Source organism: Micrasema longulum, unplaced genomic scaffold (genome assembly GCF_059751315.1).
Source record: "Micrasema longulum isolate JH-2025_06_02 unplaced genomic scaffold, ASM5975131v1 h1tg001024l, whole genome shotgun sequence".
Classification (NCBI taxonomy): domain Eukaryota; kingdom Metazoa; phylum Arthropoda; class Insecta; order Trichoptera; family Brachycentridae; genus Micrasema; species Micrasema longulum.
The window spans coordinates 88,455-109,603 of NW_028278212.1; the positions used below are offsets into that span (position 1 = coordinate 88,455).

Consider the following 21,149-nt stretch of genomic DNA (forward strand, 5'->3'; position numbering starts at 1 on the left):
CAGGATGCAATCACATTTCACGTGTAATTAGCAAATGAATGTGTATGTAACAAATGCATCACTTAAAAATTCAATTATTTTCTATCTCTCAGATTGTCGAAGAAACAAAACGAACATTTCGTTAGTGTTGCCAGGGTAGTAATTTTGTTTACGCTACTTTGCTCATCTAATGAGAGACCTAATGAAAATTGGATCTCGGATTAAACAACTCTATCGTGGGCATTTGACCGACATTATCTTTAAAACATCAAATATTATTTAAAATGATATAAAAGTTTTATGTAAAATAATACTCACATATTTGGCTTAATATATATATATATATTTAAACATGTATTTCCTTATACCCAAGATTAAAAAAAAAAAAAGGTAAACCAAAAATTATACAAGATTTATATTTTAAAAAATAACCTAAAAATTATACAGCATATTCAGTGGAAAGTTAAAATAATAAAACATTATACAGTAAAACAACAAGAAAATCATAAGTCTTTTTTAAAAAAACTGTACATAAATATATTATGAAATGCATGAATAAATAAATATAATTACCATTCACCATCTTTAAAAAAGTTCAAAAGGTTTGTTCTATAGGAACAATACCCCACACTAAATATATCCGATACGTGGGAATAACTACCGTCGAGTTCGTGAAGTCTATTTAATACGGCATTACAAGTATACACTGTCCGTGAATTGTCGCTACAAAACGGTGGCACCTGTCTAGTCATTCTTCCAGGCGCCCTGAAGTTGATGAGAGATAACAGTTCAGGGCAATCCCATATTGAATTTACAATTTTGTGTGTATATGTGTGTATTGTGTTATATATGTCTTTTATCGATTTTCCAGGATTGCATTCGTCTAAATGCATATTTTGAAAAATTCGGAGGATGTTTTTTGTACAGGGTGTTCATTAAACCCTGTCACATCCGAAACCACAATGATCAGTATGGGCAAGAAGACATATTAGCATATATATAAAAAATATTTAGAACAAAGAAAATTTAAAAAAACAAATGGTTTTGGTGCTTACTTCTGCAGGGAGGGGAGAAGTAAGGGGATGGCGGTGCAGTATCAGATTCCCCCCCCGTCCTTTTGCCCCGGCAGAAGTAAGCAACAATTTTTTTTTTTAAATTTTATTCGTTCTAAAAAAATATTTTAATGTGCCAATATGTCCTCTTGCTCATACTGATCATCGTGGTGTTCGGATGTGACAGGGTTTAATGAACACCCTGTATATTAAAAAAGTTTGTATTTTAACGTCTACAAACAATTATTTTTAATGGATACTAAATTTGATAATTTCCTTACAATTTCTTAATTTCTACATATTAAGTTATTTTTTATGGATTTTTAGTAATGTCTTAATAACATATTACAACAGAGATGAAGAACATTTAAGAGAAGGTAATATAGAAGTCTAGGCATCTACAGGGCTTATGACCTGTCAATTGCTTGTTTAAAGTGGCCACTTTACACACTGTGTAACATTCACTATTCTGCCTATATTTGAACATCTATATTACTTCAATTCTTTCATCTGTTTATGTTTGTGAAGTTAAAGAGCTGAAACCTTTATTTATGCGGGTGAGATTCATCTAATTGAATTATTTCACCTACATACTAGGCAACTCTATATGACCTTCTCTTAAATGTTCTTCATCTCTGTTGATTACATGTTAATATAAACAGCTCCCCAGGGAGTTGAATCCAGTCCTTGTCTACTAAAATTTGGACAAACTCAAAAAATTGTTGATAAATTACCTGGTCCATGAAGAAGTATAGAAATTGAAAAAATAACATTTTCAGGCGTTGCCTAGTCTAGTATGTAGGTGAAATAATTCAATTACACGAATCTCACCCGCATAAATAAAGGTTTCAGCTCTTTAACTTCACAAACATCAACAGATGAAAGAATTGAAGGAATATAGATGTTCAAATATGGACAGAATGGTGAATGTTGCACAGTGTGTAAAGCGGCCACTTAAACCAGCCATTGACAGGTCATAAGCCCTGTAGATGCCTAGACTTCCATATTACCTTCTCTTAAATGTTCTTCATCTCGAAAAGTAGCGTGGATGCTCGGACTAGAGAGAGATAATTATTCTTACGCTGAAATAGAGTCAATGTTAAATATTTCTAGTCTACAAAAACGTAGAACTAATATTGACTCCATATATATGTTCGGCATACTAAATGGTATAATCGATGTTCCATCATTACTGGGACAAGTCAAATTCAATATTCCGACTCGTAGATTGAGAAACAATGAAGTACTGTTCATCGATCAGCATAGAACAAGCTATGGCCTTAATTCTCTTGTCGTATTGTCAACTCGAGACAAGATCGTCTGTACTTTTTTTGTTTAAGTTTACGAGGATTTAAAAGAGCACTAAATAAATAGTCCAGATCTTGTCTCGATGTCCCTTATGTTTGTCAACGCTTCTTTCTTTTTGTTAAATGTTTTAAACTATTCTTTTATTGTAATATTTAAACCTTATAAATTGTATACATGGACAATGTCCGTTAATAAATAAATAAATATCGGATGTTATTGATAATTTCGCCGTTAATTCCTATTCCCTTTCTGACATCAGAGAGAGCATTCTTAAATATATTGTCCGAGTATGAGTTAAAAAGTAAGGGCGATAATATGCAGCCTTGTCTCATTCCACGCTCAATTGCAATATCTCTCGTTACAGTGTGACCTAATCTTATCACAGCTGTCTGCTGCCAGTAAAGGTTCTTTATGAAATCTGCATCCTTGTCATCCAGCTGGCACTCTGTAATTCTGAATGCTTTACTCTTCACCGGAGAGTGCTGAAAATCCCGTGGACAGATCTAGCGACCAGCGTGGAGGTGTTGAGACGAGCCAGTGCCGAAAAAGAACTGCTGTCCTCAATAATACAGAGAAAACTCGCATATCGAATTCGAATTCGCTTCATTAGTATGGTCCCCCAATATAATGTATATATTAATCAAATTGAAAACATTCAAAAGAAATTTATAAGGAGCCTGGAATATCGTTTTGGTAACATTGAAAATGATTACGGCGCATCTTTGATCAATTTTAATATAGAATCACTACAAAAAAGGCGCCTTAGATATGATTTAATTTTTCTTTTCAAAATTCTCAATAACATAGTTGATTCGCCGTATCTTTTACAAAATATTGGTTTCCGTTGTCCTCTTCGCTATACTAGATTAAATTCCCTTTTTTATGTACCAACTTGTAAAAACAATTATACCTCGAATTCATTCATTAGACGTACCTGTAGAAATTATAACGGACTCAGTATTGATGTAGACATTTTTAACTGCACGTTGCATTTGTACAGAAAATTTCTTCATGGGGTCGATTATTTGGGATAGTTGCTGAATGTACATCTCGAGTGGTTTATGCTATGTATATGTGCCGCATGTAATGTATATGTTTGTGTATGTTTTATATGTGCGTTCATGTGTGTGCGTGGATGGCTCGGAGTGTGCATTCGGTATTTTTATTTATTTTAATTTATTACCTCCATGGAAAACGCAAATGTCAACAATTATCCTTTTCTCACTTAAAATTCTTATTTATTTTTTATTTTTTGTCACATTTAATGTTTATATCTTTTTAATTTATGAAAACTTAATTGGTCTTTTTATGTTAAAAAATTTTTGTTTTTAATACTGATTTTGTATGACTGTATGTTTTCTAAATAAAATAAAATAAAAATAAATCTGGGCCATGTCATGCGCGGAAGCAAATATACGCTTCTACAGCTTGTTATGATGGGAGAGATCGAGGGAAAGCGTGGGGTTGGAAGGGGACAGATGTCCTGGCTGAGAAACATCCCCGACTGGACAGTGGACGGGAGTGCGCGGGGTCGAGGTGCTGCTCCAGCTGGCGCAGGACCGGAATGCCTACTCTGGAGTGATCGCCAACGTCGGGGAGACCTGATATGGCACAGAAAGAAGAAGACGTATTTTTATTGTTATTTGCCTTGATCAGTTCATTAGTATTTAAACTAGTGTAATTTTGAATGATTTCATAAATAAATAAAGAAAGAGACAGATGTAACGATTTTGTCCCATTCCCACCCGAATATCGCGTCTTTTTAAATGCAGAAATATGGATAATGTGACTTTTTATGATCTGAACTCATTTAAGGCTTTTTTTAGTTAAGCCGCTTTCGTCCTAAAGGTGCGATTTTATCAGAATTTCCGCAGCTTACCAATCTAAAAACTCGCCGCTCGTCACTGCTGCGAACTGTTGCTTATCTCTCATGGCCAATGTAAAGTGTACGTGTAATTTTGAATGATTTCATGAATAAATAAATAAAGAAAGAGACCGATGTAACGATTTTGTCCCATTCTCACCCGAATATTGCGTCTTTTTAAATGCAGAAATATGGATAATGTTAATTTTTATGATCTTAACTCGTTTTAAGCTTTTTTTTAGTTAAGCCGCTTTCGTCCTAAAGGTGCGATTTTATCAGAATTTCCGCAGCTTACCAATCTAAAAACTCGCCGCTCGTCACTGCCGCGAACTGTTACTTATCTCTCATGGCCAATGTAAAGTGTACGTGTAATTTTGAATGATTTCATGAATAAATAAATAAAGAAAGAGACCGATGTAACGATTTTGTCCCATTCTCACCCGAATATTGCGTCTTTTTAAATGCAGAAATATGGATAATGTTAATTTTTATGATCTTAACTCGTTTTAAGCTTTTTTTTAGTTAAGCCGCTTTCGTCCTAAAGGTGCGATTTTATCAGAATTTCCGCAGCTTACCAATCTAAAAACTCGCCGCTCGTCACTGCCGCGAACTGTTACTTATCTCTCATGGCCAATGTAAAGTGTACGTGTAATTTTGAATGATTTCATGAATAAATAAATAAAGAAAGAGACCGATGTAACGGCTTTGTCCCATTCCCACCCGAATATCGCGTCTTTTTAAATGCAGAAATATGGATAATGTGACTTTTTATGATCTCAACTCATTTTAAGCTTTTTTTTAGTTAAGCCGCTTTCGTCCTAAAGGTGCGATTTTATCAGAATTTCCGCAGCTTACCAATCTAAAAACTCGCCGCTCGTCACTGCCGCGAACTGTTACTTATCTCTCATGGCCAGTGTACGTGTAATTTTGAATGATTTCATAAATAAATTAAGAAAGAGACAGATGTAACGGCTTTGTCCCATTCCCACCCGAATATTGCGTTTTTTTGAATGCAGAAATATGGATAAAGTGACTTTTTATGATCTTAACTCATTTCAAGCTTTTTTTTAGTTAAGCCGCTTTCGTCCTAAAGGTGCGATTTTATCAGAATTTCCGCAGCTTACCAATCTAAAAACTCGCCGCTCGTCACTGCCGCGAACTGTTACTTATCTCTCATGGCCAATGTAAAGTGTACGTGTAATTTTGAATGATTTCATAAATAAATAAAGAAAGAGACAGATGTAACGGCTTTGTCCCATTCCCACCCGAATATCGCGTCTTTTTAAATGCAGAAATATGGATAATGTGACTTTTTATGATCTCAACTCATTTAAGGCTTTTTTTAGTTAAGCCGCTTTCGTCCTAAAGGTGCGATTTTATCAGAATTTCCGCAGCTTACCAATCTAAAAACTCGCCGCTCGTCACTGCCGCGAACTGTAACTTATCTCTCATGGCCAATGTAAATAGATTAAAATTAATTGATAAATTTGATTTAAAAATGGTATCAATCACGTCTATGATGAAAAAAAATGATTAGAAGCATATTTTAAACTGGAAAAAGATTAATTTAACAGTGCTACTAAAAGTGAACTTATTGACAAACTTTAAAAAAAAAATTGTAATAAAACAAACAATACAAAAATTACATATTATACTCCCAGGAGTTATTAGAAACTCATTTGGGACCGTACATAAGAAAAAAAAAATTTTTTGACATTACATAATATTAACATATTACGACAGAGATGAAGAACATTCAAGAAAAGGTAATATAGAAGTCTAGGCATCTACAGTGCTTATGACCTGTCAATGGCTGGTTTAAGTGGCCCCTTTACACACTGTGTAACATTCACCATTCTGCCTATATCTGAACATCTATAGTCCTTCAATTCTTTCATCTGTTGATGTTTGTGAAGTTAAAAAGCTGAATCCTTTATTTATGCGGGTGAGATTCATCTAATTGAATTATTTTACCTACATAATAGACTAGGCAACGCCTGAAAATGTTATTTTTTCAATTTCTATACTTCTTCATAAAGCAGGTGGATTTATCAACAATATTTTGAGTTTATCCAAATTTTGTAGATGCTTAGACTTAAATATTTCCTTCTCTTGAATGTTCTTCATATCTGTTGTAAAATGTTAAAATAAACAGCTCCCCAGGGAGTTGAATCCAGTCCTTGTCTACAAAAATTTGTACAAACTCAAAATATTGTTGATAAATTACCTGGTCCATGAAGAAGTATAGAAATTGAAAAAATAATATTTTCAGGCGTTGCCTAGTCTAGTATGTAGGTGAAATCATTCAATTATTTGAATCTCACCCGCATAAATAAAGGTTTCAGCTCTTTGACTTCACAAACATCAACAGATGAAAGAATTGAAGGAATATAGATGTTCAAATATAGGCAGAATGGTAAATGTTTCACGGTGTGTAAAGTGGCCACTTAAACCAGCCATTGACAGGTCATAGATGCCCTGTAGATGCCTAGACTTCTATATTGCCTTCTCTTGAATGTTCTTCATCTCTGTTGTAAAATGTTAATATAAACAGCTCCCCAGGGAGTTGAATCCAGTCCTTGTCTACAAAAATTTGGACAAACTCAAAATTTTGTTGATAAATTACCTGGTCCATGAAGAAGTATAGAAATTGAAAAGACAATATTTTCAGGCGTTGCCTAGTCTAGTATGTAGGTGAAATAATTCAATTGGATGAATCTCACCCGCATAAATAAAGGTTTCAGCTCTTTGACTTCACAAACATCAACAGATGAAAGAATTGAAGGAATATAGATATTCAAATATAGGCAGAATGGTGAATGTTACACGGTGTGTAAAGCGGCCACTTAAACCAGCCATTGACAGGTCATAGATGCTCTGTAGATGCCTAGACTTCTATATTACCTTCTCTTGAATGTTTTTCATCTCTGTTGTAAAATGTTAATATAAACAGCTCCCCAGGGAGTTGAATCCAGTCCTTGTCTACAAAAATTTGGACAAACTCAAAATATTGTTAATACATAATATCATACAAATTAATACCTCCGAAATAAAAATAAAACAACTCTATACAAGAACCATAAAACACCATCCTATATAAACTACATTAATAATTATCAATATCAAAAAGATTTAAAAAATATATTTCAATTGCGACACTTCTGGATTTTTTATTCAGTTTTTCGTGTCTTAGCTCATCGGGCAGTTTATTATATTCTGAATGGCCAGTATTTATATGACCACATTTCTGATTATCGTAGGCAACTGAAATGGCTCAAAATCAGACAGCGGAGAGACTATCACTCTCTCTCACTTCTGTTCAATGTACTTCATAGTCCTGACGCTCCTATATACCTGCGTCAACGCTTATCAGTTCATGGTTTACCTCTTCGTTCTAATTCTCGAGGCACTCTCTTAATACCCATACACAATTCCTCTTTCTTCTCTAACTCATGTAGTGTCCATGCGGCTCGACTGTGGAATCATCTCCCATCCACCATCAGAGATCTTACTACATTATCTCTGTTTAAATCACGTCTGAAGAAACATCTCCTTTCTCTTCCTTTGTCTCTCCTCCTTCCTCTTTCCTCTTTTTTCCTTTTTCCTATTGAGTAATAGTTTTGATTTAAGGTAATTTATTAACAAATACGTTTATTTGTATTTTTATATATCTTTAGATTTTTAATCTTTTTTTTTCTATTGTATTATAAAAATAAAACTTTTATTTTATTGGTTGGTTGGAAGAAATTGCCATTTGGCAATAAGCCCGCCAATGTACAAATAACATTATGTACAAAAAGTTAAATAAATAATATTTTCCAAGGACCTACTGCCTAACTTTGTTGAGCAAAACTTAGACACATGAAGATTCCTTGAATAACGCGTATTGTAATTATGAATATTATGACCAAATGCGTATTTTAAATTTGAGTGAGCAGAAAAGTTGATGATATTAAAATAGTATTGGTTATGTCATGCAGTGGCATCATCTTGTAAGGAAGTATCTTTGTTTGTCGGTAGATATTCTTGACACGGGAATCCCGTTTCAGTCCAAGAATGTTTCTTAGAGCTCTGTTCTGAAGAACTTGTATTTCCGAGATCTGATTTTTGCTGGCATAACCCCATATGCATGATAAATAAGATAGGTGGGAATGAATCAAAGCGTAGTAGACGGCCAACAAAACGGAATGAGAAAGCAAGCCTCGACGTCTATGCAATCAAGTCTAAGTCATTTGAATTTTAACAAAAAGGTTTCTAACTTTTTACTAAGCTCTTTATTGTACCATTTACCATTTACTATTACATACTTACGCACCCACACACACGCACCCTCTCCCTCATTCATTCCCACACGCACATGTATCCTCTCCCTCATACATTCACGCATACACACATTCACATACACATGAATACAAACGTCACACAAATACAATTACCAAACTTCTTTTCTTATATATTATGTGTCATTATATTTACAGTGGATTTTTTTAATTGGCTTTAGTATTGTTAAGATTTTTCTAATTATTTTGTTTATGTAATAGCTGTAGAAATCCCAAATAAAATAAAATACGCCAGTTACGGGTGCTATTTTTTGATTTTACATGCTCAAATTGGTAGCTCCATGAAAGTTTGGAGTCAATAAATAGTCCCAAGCATCTAGTTACATTGGCCTTTTCAATATAGCCAGTTCAGAGAGAAAAATTGATATTTAAGTCCCGTTTGTTCCCAAAAATCATATTCTTTCCAATATACTCGTACGTACAAAATGATACGTCAATCCTCAAACCACCCGCAATAACTCAATCCGTTTTGGAATATGGGATAATTGGATGGGGATGTGCAAATGACACACTGATCAAGCAAATAATAATTGCACAAAAAGCTTTAGTGAAAATTATCTTAAGAGTCCCAGTCATAATTATTCCTATTTTGAGATAGAGCAATCTCTTAATCTGTTCTCTTAATCTGTCTTCATCGGAGAGACGTAGAACTGAGATGGACCTCTATGCATTTCAAAATACTTAATGCTTTAAGTGATGTCCCATCTCTGTTGCGATCGATTTCTTTTCGTGTTCCCAACCGCGTCACCAGAAGTCAAAATCTGCTATTTATAAAATCTTCTAAGAGCAACTTTGGTTTTATGCCCAGTGTCCAGAATGTGTAGATTAGTCAATTCGTCACACGATTTGGAATTCTTTGGGATAGATCTTCCGGCTTTTCGTAGATCTCTTCGCGACTAAACAGTGTGGGGTGAAGTTGGATTGGCACGGTTTAGCTCGAAGTCTTAGGTCTTTAGTTTTTATGAATATATTGTATATAATTATCATTTTGCCCTGTTTGTCTTTGCCAAATAGTTTTATGTTCTTTTTGTGCAGTTTCTTGCAATTATGTTTCTTCATGTAACTGTTGTAATTGACTTGGGCCGTATTTATAATAAATAAATAAATAACTAGCTCCTCGGTATATTTGAAAATCTTAATGTCAAATCTATAAAACAACTTTATGTAAAAGATCTGTTACTATACGCACACAAACACGAATCTCTGCCTTCCGTTACAAATAGGGGAAGGGTGTACAAAATGACATAGATTTTTTTGTAAAATGAAAAAATAATAATTGGTAACATATTTAGTAAAAAATCTCTTTGGTTCAAAATGTACACTATTTTTTAACATCTTAGCATTGTTGTTTTGGAAAAAATAAAAATCTATCAAATAAAAATATACTGCAAAAAACCGTTTTGCCCACCGGGTGTACAAAATGACATACGATATACTTAGATGGGATGATTATTCAAACTTTTTAAAAACAGAAGTTTTTTTATGAATATTAAGAATTAAAATATTAAATGCACACTTCACAAACAAAAATCTTGTTTTTTTTTTAAATTTCAACCAGCACATTCTGCATCAGCCCAGTTTCCACACTTCATTTATTTATTTATTTATAGTTGGATAATTTATATAGCGCCATTTTCGTGAAAATCACCTCAAGGGCGCTGTACAATTAATAAATATCCCAGTACGTCTTGCAGCTACAATGCGCATGGACGGTTGGGATTCTAGTTCCTCGTTTTCAATTAAGATCAATCAAAAACTATAACAGATAGGAGCTAGATTACAGGACGTCTTGCAGCTGCAGAGCGCATAGACAGTTAGAAATTTAGCCCCCATTTACACATTTTAAAAATTGACAAATAAATTTATTGTATTAATGATACTAAAAAAAAAAAAAAAATATGAATAGTAAAAAGGAGTAAGATTACAACACGTCTTGCAGCTACTAGGCGCATAGACGATTGGAATTCTAGACCCCATTTACAAAATTGAGGTATTTTAAAGTTGATATATGAAAGCTAGATAACCAATCACCGTGCGTACAAAGCGCATGGACGAGTGGAATTCTATCGAAGTTAGAATGATATCAATAAATTTACAAAAAATAGAGCATAGTAGTAAGTTTGTCAAGTGTTCATGCCAAGAAGTAAGCAATAAAAAACTAAATAAATAAAGCACTGTTTCAACTCCACGGTTAACAAAGGGAGATAGATGTCCGAAGAGAATCTTTTGTAGACAGTAGGTAGATATCGTCACCATGTGGCCCACTGGCTGCTGGAGAATTTCTGGAAACGCACGTGTGTAGACTGGGGGATTATGCCTATTGTTCCAACGACTCGGTGTCCATTTCGGTCCGTATTATTTCATTTTATGAGACGCAACATTCCTGTTCAATTCACATTTTTAAATGAATATTTTTTTGTACAAGTTAGTTATAGAAGTTTGATTTATCATTTTGTATGTTATTAGAAGGCAGATATTTGAAATTTTATGTATTTATCATATTACAACAGAGATGAAGAACATTTAATAGAAGGTTATATAGAAGTCCAGGCATCTACAGGACTTATGACCAGTCAATGGCCGTTTAAAACCGTTTATGCATCAGCTTTTGACGCGAAAGTACCCAAATTTTGCTACTTAGAACACTGCACCCATAATTAATAAACTACAACAGTGCTACTAAAAGTGAACTGACATTTATTGATTGACTAAATAAATAAAGCACTGTTTCAACTCCACGGTTGACAAAGGGAGATAGATGTCCGAAGAGAATCTTTTGTAGACAGTAGGTAGATACCGTCACCATGTGGGCCATTGGATGCTGGAGAATGCATTTCAACCATGTTTCACCTGGCTTTGATCTCGTATATAACTCATTACAATAAATGCATGAGCAGTCATCTTCATCGTCTGTAAGTAAAAGGTCTTCAGTGTCTGAATCAATAATACTTTTTTTTACATATCCCTTGTTTACACTTTTCCAGGATATGTTTGTTGGAACCTTCAGCTTTAGCCTCTGATATATTTGGAGTTGTATTCAAATGTCATGTTTTACGCACATAATTGCGAAGCATTATTATTCTTCTAAAGAAAAAAAAAGTTCAAACAACAACAAACCGTCACGCCCCCGTTTCCCCGTAAGGGTAGGCAGAGATGATAGAACGCCACAACACTCTATCTTTGCATACAGATCTCGCTTCCCCTACATTCATACATCTGCCCACGCACGCGCGCCGATTATTCCGACTTTTGACATGTCCATCTTTAAGTATTTGTTGGATTTAGTCATGCAATGCCTTTCTTGGTCTTCCTCTATTTCTGCATCCATCAACATTTTCATTGTAAATATTCTGCATAACTAAGTAACTATCAAATTGACGAGTTCTCTCTTTCAGGTTAGCAGGTCTGCGGGAGAATGTCCTCGCGGAGCCGCTGGAGGGTGCGAGTTCCCCGGAAGGAAGTGGCGCCGAAGAGGCGACGACGGCAGACGTACTTAAGTTACAAAGCCAAGTATTACTTAATGATACGCGTATACAAGAATTACTTCAAATAGAATCCGAATCTCTCCCTGTACTTAATGCCGGAGACGACGCCGTACCTGGGCAAGCGGAGCGACTCCAAAACTTAAAGCGAGAGCCGTTTGTCGTAGATGTAAGCAACGATATAGATGATACTAGTAAATTGTACTTAGAAGATAAGCAAAGGGAGTACTTAAGCCAAATTCCTGATCAGTTCGACGGGAATCTGGACGATTTAGACGCTAAGACATTGCCACGCGATAAATGGATCGATCTCACGCACGACATCGACGTTAACTACGACGAACTCGGCGCATACAGACCGAACAACGCTCCCGCCGATCGGCTCAAGTACTTAACGCAGCTCGGCGGGGTCGGCGAAGACGTGGAAATCGTCAGCGTCGAAAAGAAAGCCGAGGCGCAAAGCCCGAGCGAAGATCAAAACACCTGGAACTACTTCAAAGACGTCTCCTCCGACAGGACCGTCCCCGGGCACTGGATCGACCTGTCGCACGACATCGACGTCAACTACCCCGGCGGCGGCGTCGTGCTGGACGTCGAGGGCCTCGACGTGGACAAGAACGTCTTCGTCGAAGATTTCGAAGACATCGCGATCGAGCCGACGACGCGCGAAGGGGAAACAGACGCGATCGAACCGCTGGATAAAAGATTCGATTCAGAATCCAAATTTCAGAACACCAGGCGGAAAAGAGACGTTTCGACGGACGCTTCTGCTCCGAGTGGCGATCCGAAGGCCAGCACGCTGCCGGAGCCGCGTCTCGCCACCGACCCGGACGTGCCCGCCGAGCGCGCCCCCGTGGACAACTCCGGCGAGCGGCTGAGGATCGAGGCCCTCCGGGTGGAGCACGCCGACCGGGACCCGTCCTTCAGCGAGGAGGGCGTCCCGGAGCTCCTGGCCGGGACGGAAGCCAGCCTCAGGATCTTCGGCAAGGGGATCACGGAGGACACCATCATCACGTTCACGCACCAGATCAACGAGTACGAAGGCTCGTGTCTGTTCCCTGTCACGGGAAGTTTTAAGGTCAGTACAATTTGATTGCTATTTGATTTTCTTTAATAAACCCTTATTTTCAGTGGTGGGGGTCAGTGCTATGCAAGCTCCTGACGTCACTGCGATCTGTGAAGATCTATTGTGACGGGCCTCAATTATGAACGCTATCTTCATCTGTACATATCGAGACCGTATACTTAACTTCTGTACTATCTGTATCTTCCTCGGTTTGATCGAAACAAACCAATGAATGACCGCAACAATTTAGTCAGCGTTCTTTACGTCATTAACATTTAAAATGGTAGTTTTAAATTGGCGTCTGTTATAAAATGTGCCCACTTCAAAACGATTATAAACTCCAATAAATCCCAATTCAAGCGAAAAAAGATTTTTGGAAATCACCCAGGCGGTACGCTTAACGATCGTCTGTATGTATCTACCGATCTGTACCGATCGAATACAAAGCCGGCTCCTATAACGCCTCGATACATACACTCGGCAAGATAGTAAAACAGATGGAAAAAATATAATAACTAAATTTATTTTTTACAGTAGCCTAGATACTTTTATATGTTAATAGGGCAGAACCTAGCGGCATTATTTTTTGCATCTAGACGTTCGTTTTACCAAACAGTTTTGTCGGAATTTAATTCGACTTAAAAATTTACTTACTTCTCTCTCATAATTTCAATAGGCTTTTAAAAAAAAGCGCCAACCTCAAATCGATTAAATATTTAAAGGAATCGTAATTAAAGGAAAAATTCCTCGGTGGAGCAAAATTTTTGTCACTTTTAATGCGTAGATAAACGTATAGAAGAGTTCTAGACCTGTCAGTACAAACCGAATATTTCATAGTACCTGGACTGGTATCTGAAGCGTTAGACTGATCATCTTACCTTCATGTAGCAACTAAAGAACTTTTTGAACAAACTAAACAATTAAACGTAACTGAACTTTTTAAACTAGAATCTTTAAAATTTATTCATAAATTAGCCACTGATGTAATTGTAGACGAAGAATTAAAACTTGAAAAAAACTGTAGTAAACATGAACACAATACGAGAATTTCAGAGAAATATCATATACAATCTTTTAAAACGAGAAAAGGACAATCGAGACTTATAAACCATGGACTGAAATTATACAATAAACTACCAGACAAAACTAAACAAAAGACTCAGACAACCTTTACAAAAGATGTTAAAAATATTATCATTAACAGTAGAATGTAAATTTCAAAAGTGAAAACATTTTGTTAAATGTATGTAACCCGTAAGGGTTTATCAATAAAATTTAAATAAAAAAAAAAAAAAAAAAAAAAAAAAACGCTAATCAAGATACGCCGCGAGTGGTGTACCAATGCAGTGCCCTATGCACCGTTAGGTGCGGAAAGAGGTAACCTCAGTGAGGTCGCATTATTTTATCATCGATCATTGTTGATAAATAAATAAATGATTATGTGCACCCTACTCGAGTATGATCCGTGTTTTGTCCCCAGATAGTGGCCGGCAGCGTCACCGCGAACAGCGCCAAGGTCACCGTCAACCTGCCGAAGAGCACCGGCGAGAGCTTCTTCATGTGCGCCAAGCGGCCGGAGTCCGCGCAGGGCGCCGACGCCCAGCGCTTCCTGCACCAGGGCCGCGAGCCCTGGCTGCAGCTGCGCTCGTACGCCAAGCTGCTGCCGCTCTGGGCCACGCTGGGCATCATCGCCACCTGCCTGCTGTTCTCCGCGCTGTTCTCCGGCCTGAACCTGGGCCTGCTGTCGCTCGACCGCACCGAGCTGAAGATCCTCTGCAACACCGGCACGGACAGGGAGAAGGAGTACGCGCGCATCATCCAGCCGGTGCGCGACCACGGCAACTACCTGCTCTGCAGCATCCTGCTGGGCAACGTGGCCGTGAACTCCACGTTCACGATCCTGCTGGACGACCTGACGTCCGGCGTGTTCGCCGTGATCTTCTCCACCGTCACCATCGTGCTGCTGGGCGAGATCACCCCGCAGGCCATCTGCTCGCGCCACGGGCTGGCCGTGGGCGCGCGCACCATCCACGTCACGAAGGCGGTGATGGCCATCACGTTCCCGCTGTCGTACCCCGTGAGCCGCCTGCTGGACTTCCTGCTGGGCGAGGAGATCGGGAACGTCTACAACAGGGAGCGCCTCAAGGAACTCGTCAAGGTAAGAACCGCCTTTTTACCTCAAAATTCACACATTTACTTAATACCAACGGGCGTTGTCCTGCCCGAACTTTGGCTTGCCTGCTATTAGCTTAGAAAAATACTTTTCATTGATAAGTAGGTACCTAGGTACTTGTTTGCGATTAAATTCCAAAACTATTTTTTTTTTAAATTCAAATATTGAATTTAAGTAGGTACATGTAGTCCTTAAAATATAGCTTGATTAAAATGACAGCTGTCAAACTAATGTCACTAGTGATGGGAAATTAATGAATTTAAACCGTCCATGCGCTCAGTAGCTGCAAGACTTGTTTTTTTCTAACTTCCAACTTTATAAATTTGATTTTTATTCCGTTTTTAAAATATCACTTAAACTCTAAACTTCATTGTCCAATAAAAAATTTAAAAATAAAAATGTAAATAGGGGCTAGATTTCTTATTGTCCATGCGCTCTGTAGCTGCAAGACGTGTTGGGATATTCATTTATTGTACAGCGCTCTTGAGGTGATTTTTACAAAAATGGCGCTTTATAAATTATGCATACATTACATCACTGATCAAATCGATTTTATCAGTTTTTTCATGCAAACATGAAACTCTTTTTCCGAAAATTGATGTAAAAACGCATAAACAAGCCTATTATAGTGTATTTAAGACCATTATTCAATAAAAAATAAGACATTTTTACTTTTTTCATGAACAACGTCAAATGAATTATTTTTTTATTCGATCAATTTACATTGATCAATTTGTCCCATCTCTAACGTTTTTGCGAAATGACGTATCTTGTAAAAACGTCGTTAATAATTAGGTTTATTTTATTTATTTATATTTTTTAGTCTTATAGCTGATTTTATATTATTTATGTTAATTTATATGTCAAGCATTGTATTGAAAAAAAAAATTAATATGCCAGATACGAATGTTTTTTCGTGTGTCAATTTAAATCACTCCTTAGACGTCACAACAAACTTATGTCGTCACTTTTGCTGACAACTGTCATTCTAATCAAGCTATATTTTAAGGACTATAGGTACTTGTTTATGGTTGAATTCCAAAACATGAAATAAATATTTTTTGGCATTCCGATTGCTAACGTCAAACTCCGGTCTTCTCACCAACAGAGGGGTGTACTTATGTAGGAATACGATTCTTAAAAATGTATTGAATTTAATATTATTTTAATGTTACCAAAAATCCAGTAAAAATAAATAAATGGGTAGAAATTATTAATATTATTTTTTTTTATTATTTATTTTATTTTACAATACGCCCAAGGGGCATTTACAAAAAATATACAGGTAAGTACAAACATAGTGCGTAAAAATTTAAAAGATAAACAATGCTTTTTTGTATACATTTAGAAACAATAAGAAGCATACTGCCATGCAAAATAAAAAGTGAAACTTTACATAGTAAAAAAGAAAAAAAAAATATATGGATATAATAAAAGTAATTGAATTAATAAGCAAATTGCAAATAACTTGTAAAGAATTCAAACAAAAAAATAAATACATTTTCATATACTTATAAGTATAAAAAAAATGGTATCAACAAATTATTGTTAAAAACAAATAATGAAAATTAGTTAACAGTAAGTATATATGTGAAAATAATATAATATACGGTACACAAAAATATTTGATAAATTAATATCAGAAAGAGATAAGATAATAATAATACACATCAAAAACAGAGAAAGAATTGTATGAAAAAGAAAGTTTTGTTACGACATTAATAATTTGTTTCAAACAGTGCATTTAAGAACGTTTTAAAATTGATAATTGTCGTATTAAAAATGTCTATTTCACAAGTAAATTTGTTGGCTAAGGAATGTAAACGCGGAATCGGAGATTATAAGGAATTTAAGGAAAGAATCTGATTGAGGTCCACAAAAAGGCCGAAGGGCCGATTGCATGAGACCCGAAGGGCCGATTGCGTGAGTCCCGAAGGGCCGAATTCTCTAATATTAGAGAATTCGGATGCCTACTGGCCAGTGACATCTTGCGATTAATTTAGATTTTTCTAGAATATTATGTTCGCCTATTAATATCCTTTTCCAGGGCCGTATAGTCCGCTTCGCGTCCAGTTAATTCCGGTTTCTGTCCAGACGAAATTTCCCCCATCTCTGAAGTTTTGTTCGCGTCCGGCGGGTGAAGAATACAGTTGCATAGCGTCAAACCTGGACGAGTGCTTTCCAGCCGACGCGACGGCTGCTCTCGAATTAAAGTCCCGGAAAAAAAATCGTGCGGAGGTAATTCGTCGACGCGTTCGCCCACTATGCTAGAGGTTCCCGATTCGATTCCTGACAAGGTCGACGTAAAAATTTAACTCAAAACGAACTAATATCAGATTGTGGTCCCGTGGCTAGTGTCTCAGATTCACGGCTCAATGGCCCGTGGTTCGAATTCCACTTTGAGTTGTTCAAAATGGCCCTCAAATGTAAATATTTGGGTAATCATTTTAGTAAAATTCTGGGTAAATATTTAGGTAAAATTTTGGGTAAAATTTTAGGTAAATATTTCGGTAAAATTTTGGGTAAATATTTGGGTAAAATTTTGGGTAAACATTTGGGTAAATATTTGGGTAAACATTAGGGTAAATATTTGGGTAAATCGCGTAAGATTGCGTAATATATTTTTACAAGTTCTTTTAGGCTAATTATATTTCTTTTTAAAAAAATATATTTTCTTTTTCAATTTATTTTTAATATGATCAATTTGATTAGTCCTAAGTATTATGATTTATAAATAAATAAATAAAAAAAACTCTAAATATTGTGTCCAATTTCCCTAAGGGCTGAATTTCGTCATTTTCTTGGGGGTAGTATTTTTTGGGTGGCCTTAAAATCTGACATTTACTTCATAAGCTGTGGATAGGTCAGTCGCCGGAAGGCGTTGGAATAATCAATACATCAGCTTTTCCACTCCATGTACCTACACGAGTCTTGAACTGTGCAAATGTAACAAAAGTAATCTCCGTATGTCGACCGTCGGGTCGGCCGACTGTCGACGAACTGAACTACGCATTGAAATTCATTGCAACAGAAAATAAGCTAGTCCATAGCAGGGGCGAATCGTGTAAAGAAGCGATTATGCGCAGCTTACCATTATATTTGACTAACCTATTGTAATTCTATTTACATAAAAACAAATAAATAATTACCATTCATTTTAAATCATTTTCACAGTTTCTATTTTTATCCTAATATAAATATAAATTTAAATAAAGCGCGCCCAGCGCCTGCGGCGAGCCAAGAAACTAGCCGATTATTCCAGCTTATTTTTTCATACGAATAAGTATACTATATTTTTATGTATTAACCCCAGTGAGGATTTTTCCTCCTAGATTAAACTTGCAGATCGCACAAATTATTTGAAGATTCTCTAGTTGGAAAACAGTATTTCAAACATTGTTTCTTAAGGACTATTTTTCTTTGAGATGGTACTTTTGACATAAGACCATAATTACTTTCATGCGTCATATTGCGGGACATATGGCGCTCGACGCGGCCGTTTTTAGCACTATTAATTACTAGAACAAATAGGCCAGTTGACATTTCAATTGAATACCTAATATTAATGTTTAAACTTTTAATTCATAGTACTTTTTAAATAATTTTATTTGAAGATTCTTGATTTGGAAAAGAGTATTTCAAACATTTTTTCTTAAGGACTATTTTTCTTTGAGATGCTACTTTTGACATAAGACCATAATTACTTTCATGCGTCATATTGCGGGACATATAGCACTCCACGCGGCCGTTTTTAGCACTAGTAATTACTAGAACAGAGCGGCCAGTTGACATTTCAATTGAATACCTAATATCGACTGAATTCATAGTAGTATTTTTTATTTATTTTTTCATAAATTATATATTAAAGTAATGGATAATATATCTATATAATATATCACGAAGTTACATCGTTTGAGTTGATTTCATGGATGAGAGTTGTTGTATCACACAGAACCACTAAAAAATATCAATTCATAGTACATATTACTTACATTATATTATGTACCTCCGATGTAGGTACAAATATATGAATTTTTTTATAGCTTACCTGTAAATAAAATCACCATTCGCCACTGGTCTACGGTCCTTAAAATACAGCATGATTAGACTGACAGTTGTCGGCAAAAGTGACGACATAACTTTGTAGTGACGTCTAAGGCGTGATTTATATTATATATACACACAAAAAGTATTCGTATCTGGCGTGTTAATGTATTTTTTTAATAAAATGCTTGACATATAAATGAACATTATTTTTTTTATTTATAAATCATATAACACAAAGTATTTCACAAGTATAATACGTTGAATTACATTCCTAGGAGTTACAACAACTCAATTCGGGAAAAAAATAATATTAACATTAAAAAAATAACACATATTGAGAACAACAAAGAAACAAAGCAAATTTTAGCACCTTTATAACTAAATAAAGCACAACAATACATACGCCAAAAACCTTTTCTTACACACGCAGAATAAATATGTAAAAAATAACGCTTTTAAGAATAAAAAAGTTGTGAATCTACTAAGGGAGATAAGGTCATTTACTTCACGCGCCACGCAGATGATGCAGCCATAGTGATGATATGCCACTTTACACACTGTATTGTACACACTATACACACTGTACACACTATACTTCTTCTTTTACCAGGTAGTAATTCAACAATGTTTGATTATGTCCAAATGCTTGCAGACTGGCTGGATTTCCTCCCTAGGGAGTTGTTCGTATTTAAATTTATTTCAACAGAGAGGGAAAAAGTTTTCGAGAAGGGAATATGGAAGTCTAGGCATTTACGGGGCTTATGACCTGTCTTTGGCTGGTTTGAGTGGCCACTTTACACACTGTGTAACATTCACCATTCTGCCCATGTTTGAACATCCAATTTCATCAACCCTCCCATCTGTTGACTCTTGTGAAGTAAAGGAGCTGAAACCTTTATCACGCGGGTGAGATTCACCCGGCTGAACCAAATCACCTACCGGGCAACGCCTGAAAACAATTTTCCAATTTTTATACCTCTTCTTTTACCAGGTAGTTGATTCAACAATGGTTGAGTCTGTTAAAATGTGTAATGTGGCCACTTAAACCAGCCGATGACAGGTCATAAGCCCTGTGAACGCCTAGAATTTCATATTCCCTTCTCAATAATGTTTTCCGACTCTGTTGCAATAAATTTCAACAACAAACCATCACGCCGTTTCCCCGTAGGGGTAGGCAGAGAGGATAGAACGCCATAACACTCTATCTTGGCATACAGACCTCGCTTCCTCTACATTCATACATCTTCTTATGCACGCACGCCGATTATTCCTACTTTTGACATGTCCATCTTCAAGTATTTGATGGACTTGATCGTGCCATGTCTTTCTCAGTCTTCCTCGTTTTCTGCATCCATCAAAATTTGCATCGTAGATCCTTTTAGTCGTTCTTTCGCTGTCCATTCGCTCTACATGTCCGAACCAACGCAGCACCCCTTTCTTGATTCTGTCAATAATGCATGTCTCAGCCTTACACACTTCACGGATCTCGACATTTGTGCACCTATCATACATCGTTTTACCACACATTCGCCTGAGGAATCGCATTTCGACAGCATTCAACCTACTTTCATCATTATTTTTCCAATTCCATACTTCGCTCCCATACATTAGAGTTGGAACTAGAACTCCGTTGTGAACTATAAATGTAATTATAATAATTTAAATATGAATAACTTTCTCGGGAGGAAATCCAGCCAGTCTGCCAGCATTTGGACATACTCAAACATTGTAAAAATTAACCTAATATTTAACGACGTTCTTACAAGGTTATAACCATTTTGCAAAAACGTTAGAGATGGACAAATTGATCAAATAAAAAAATAATTAATTTGATGTTG

At 36.1% G+C, this 21,149-nt stretch overlaps 1 protein-coding gene across 1 annotated transcript in view; it reads left to right on the plus strand.

Moving 5' to 3' along the window:
- The window catches only part of uex (metal transporter uex), an 82,005-nt gene that overhangs the window by 17,151 nt on the left and 43,705 nt on the right, over positions 1-21,149 (plus strand). Inside the window, exons 2-3 of the mRNA XM_088232823.1 lie at positions 11,939-13,103; positions 14,572-15,249. Coding sequence (XP_088088949.1) covers positions 11,939-13,103; positions 14,572-15,249 — 1,843 coding nt within the window. The remainder of the gene's footprint in view (positions 1-11,938; positions 13,104-14,571; positions 15,250-21,149) is intronic.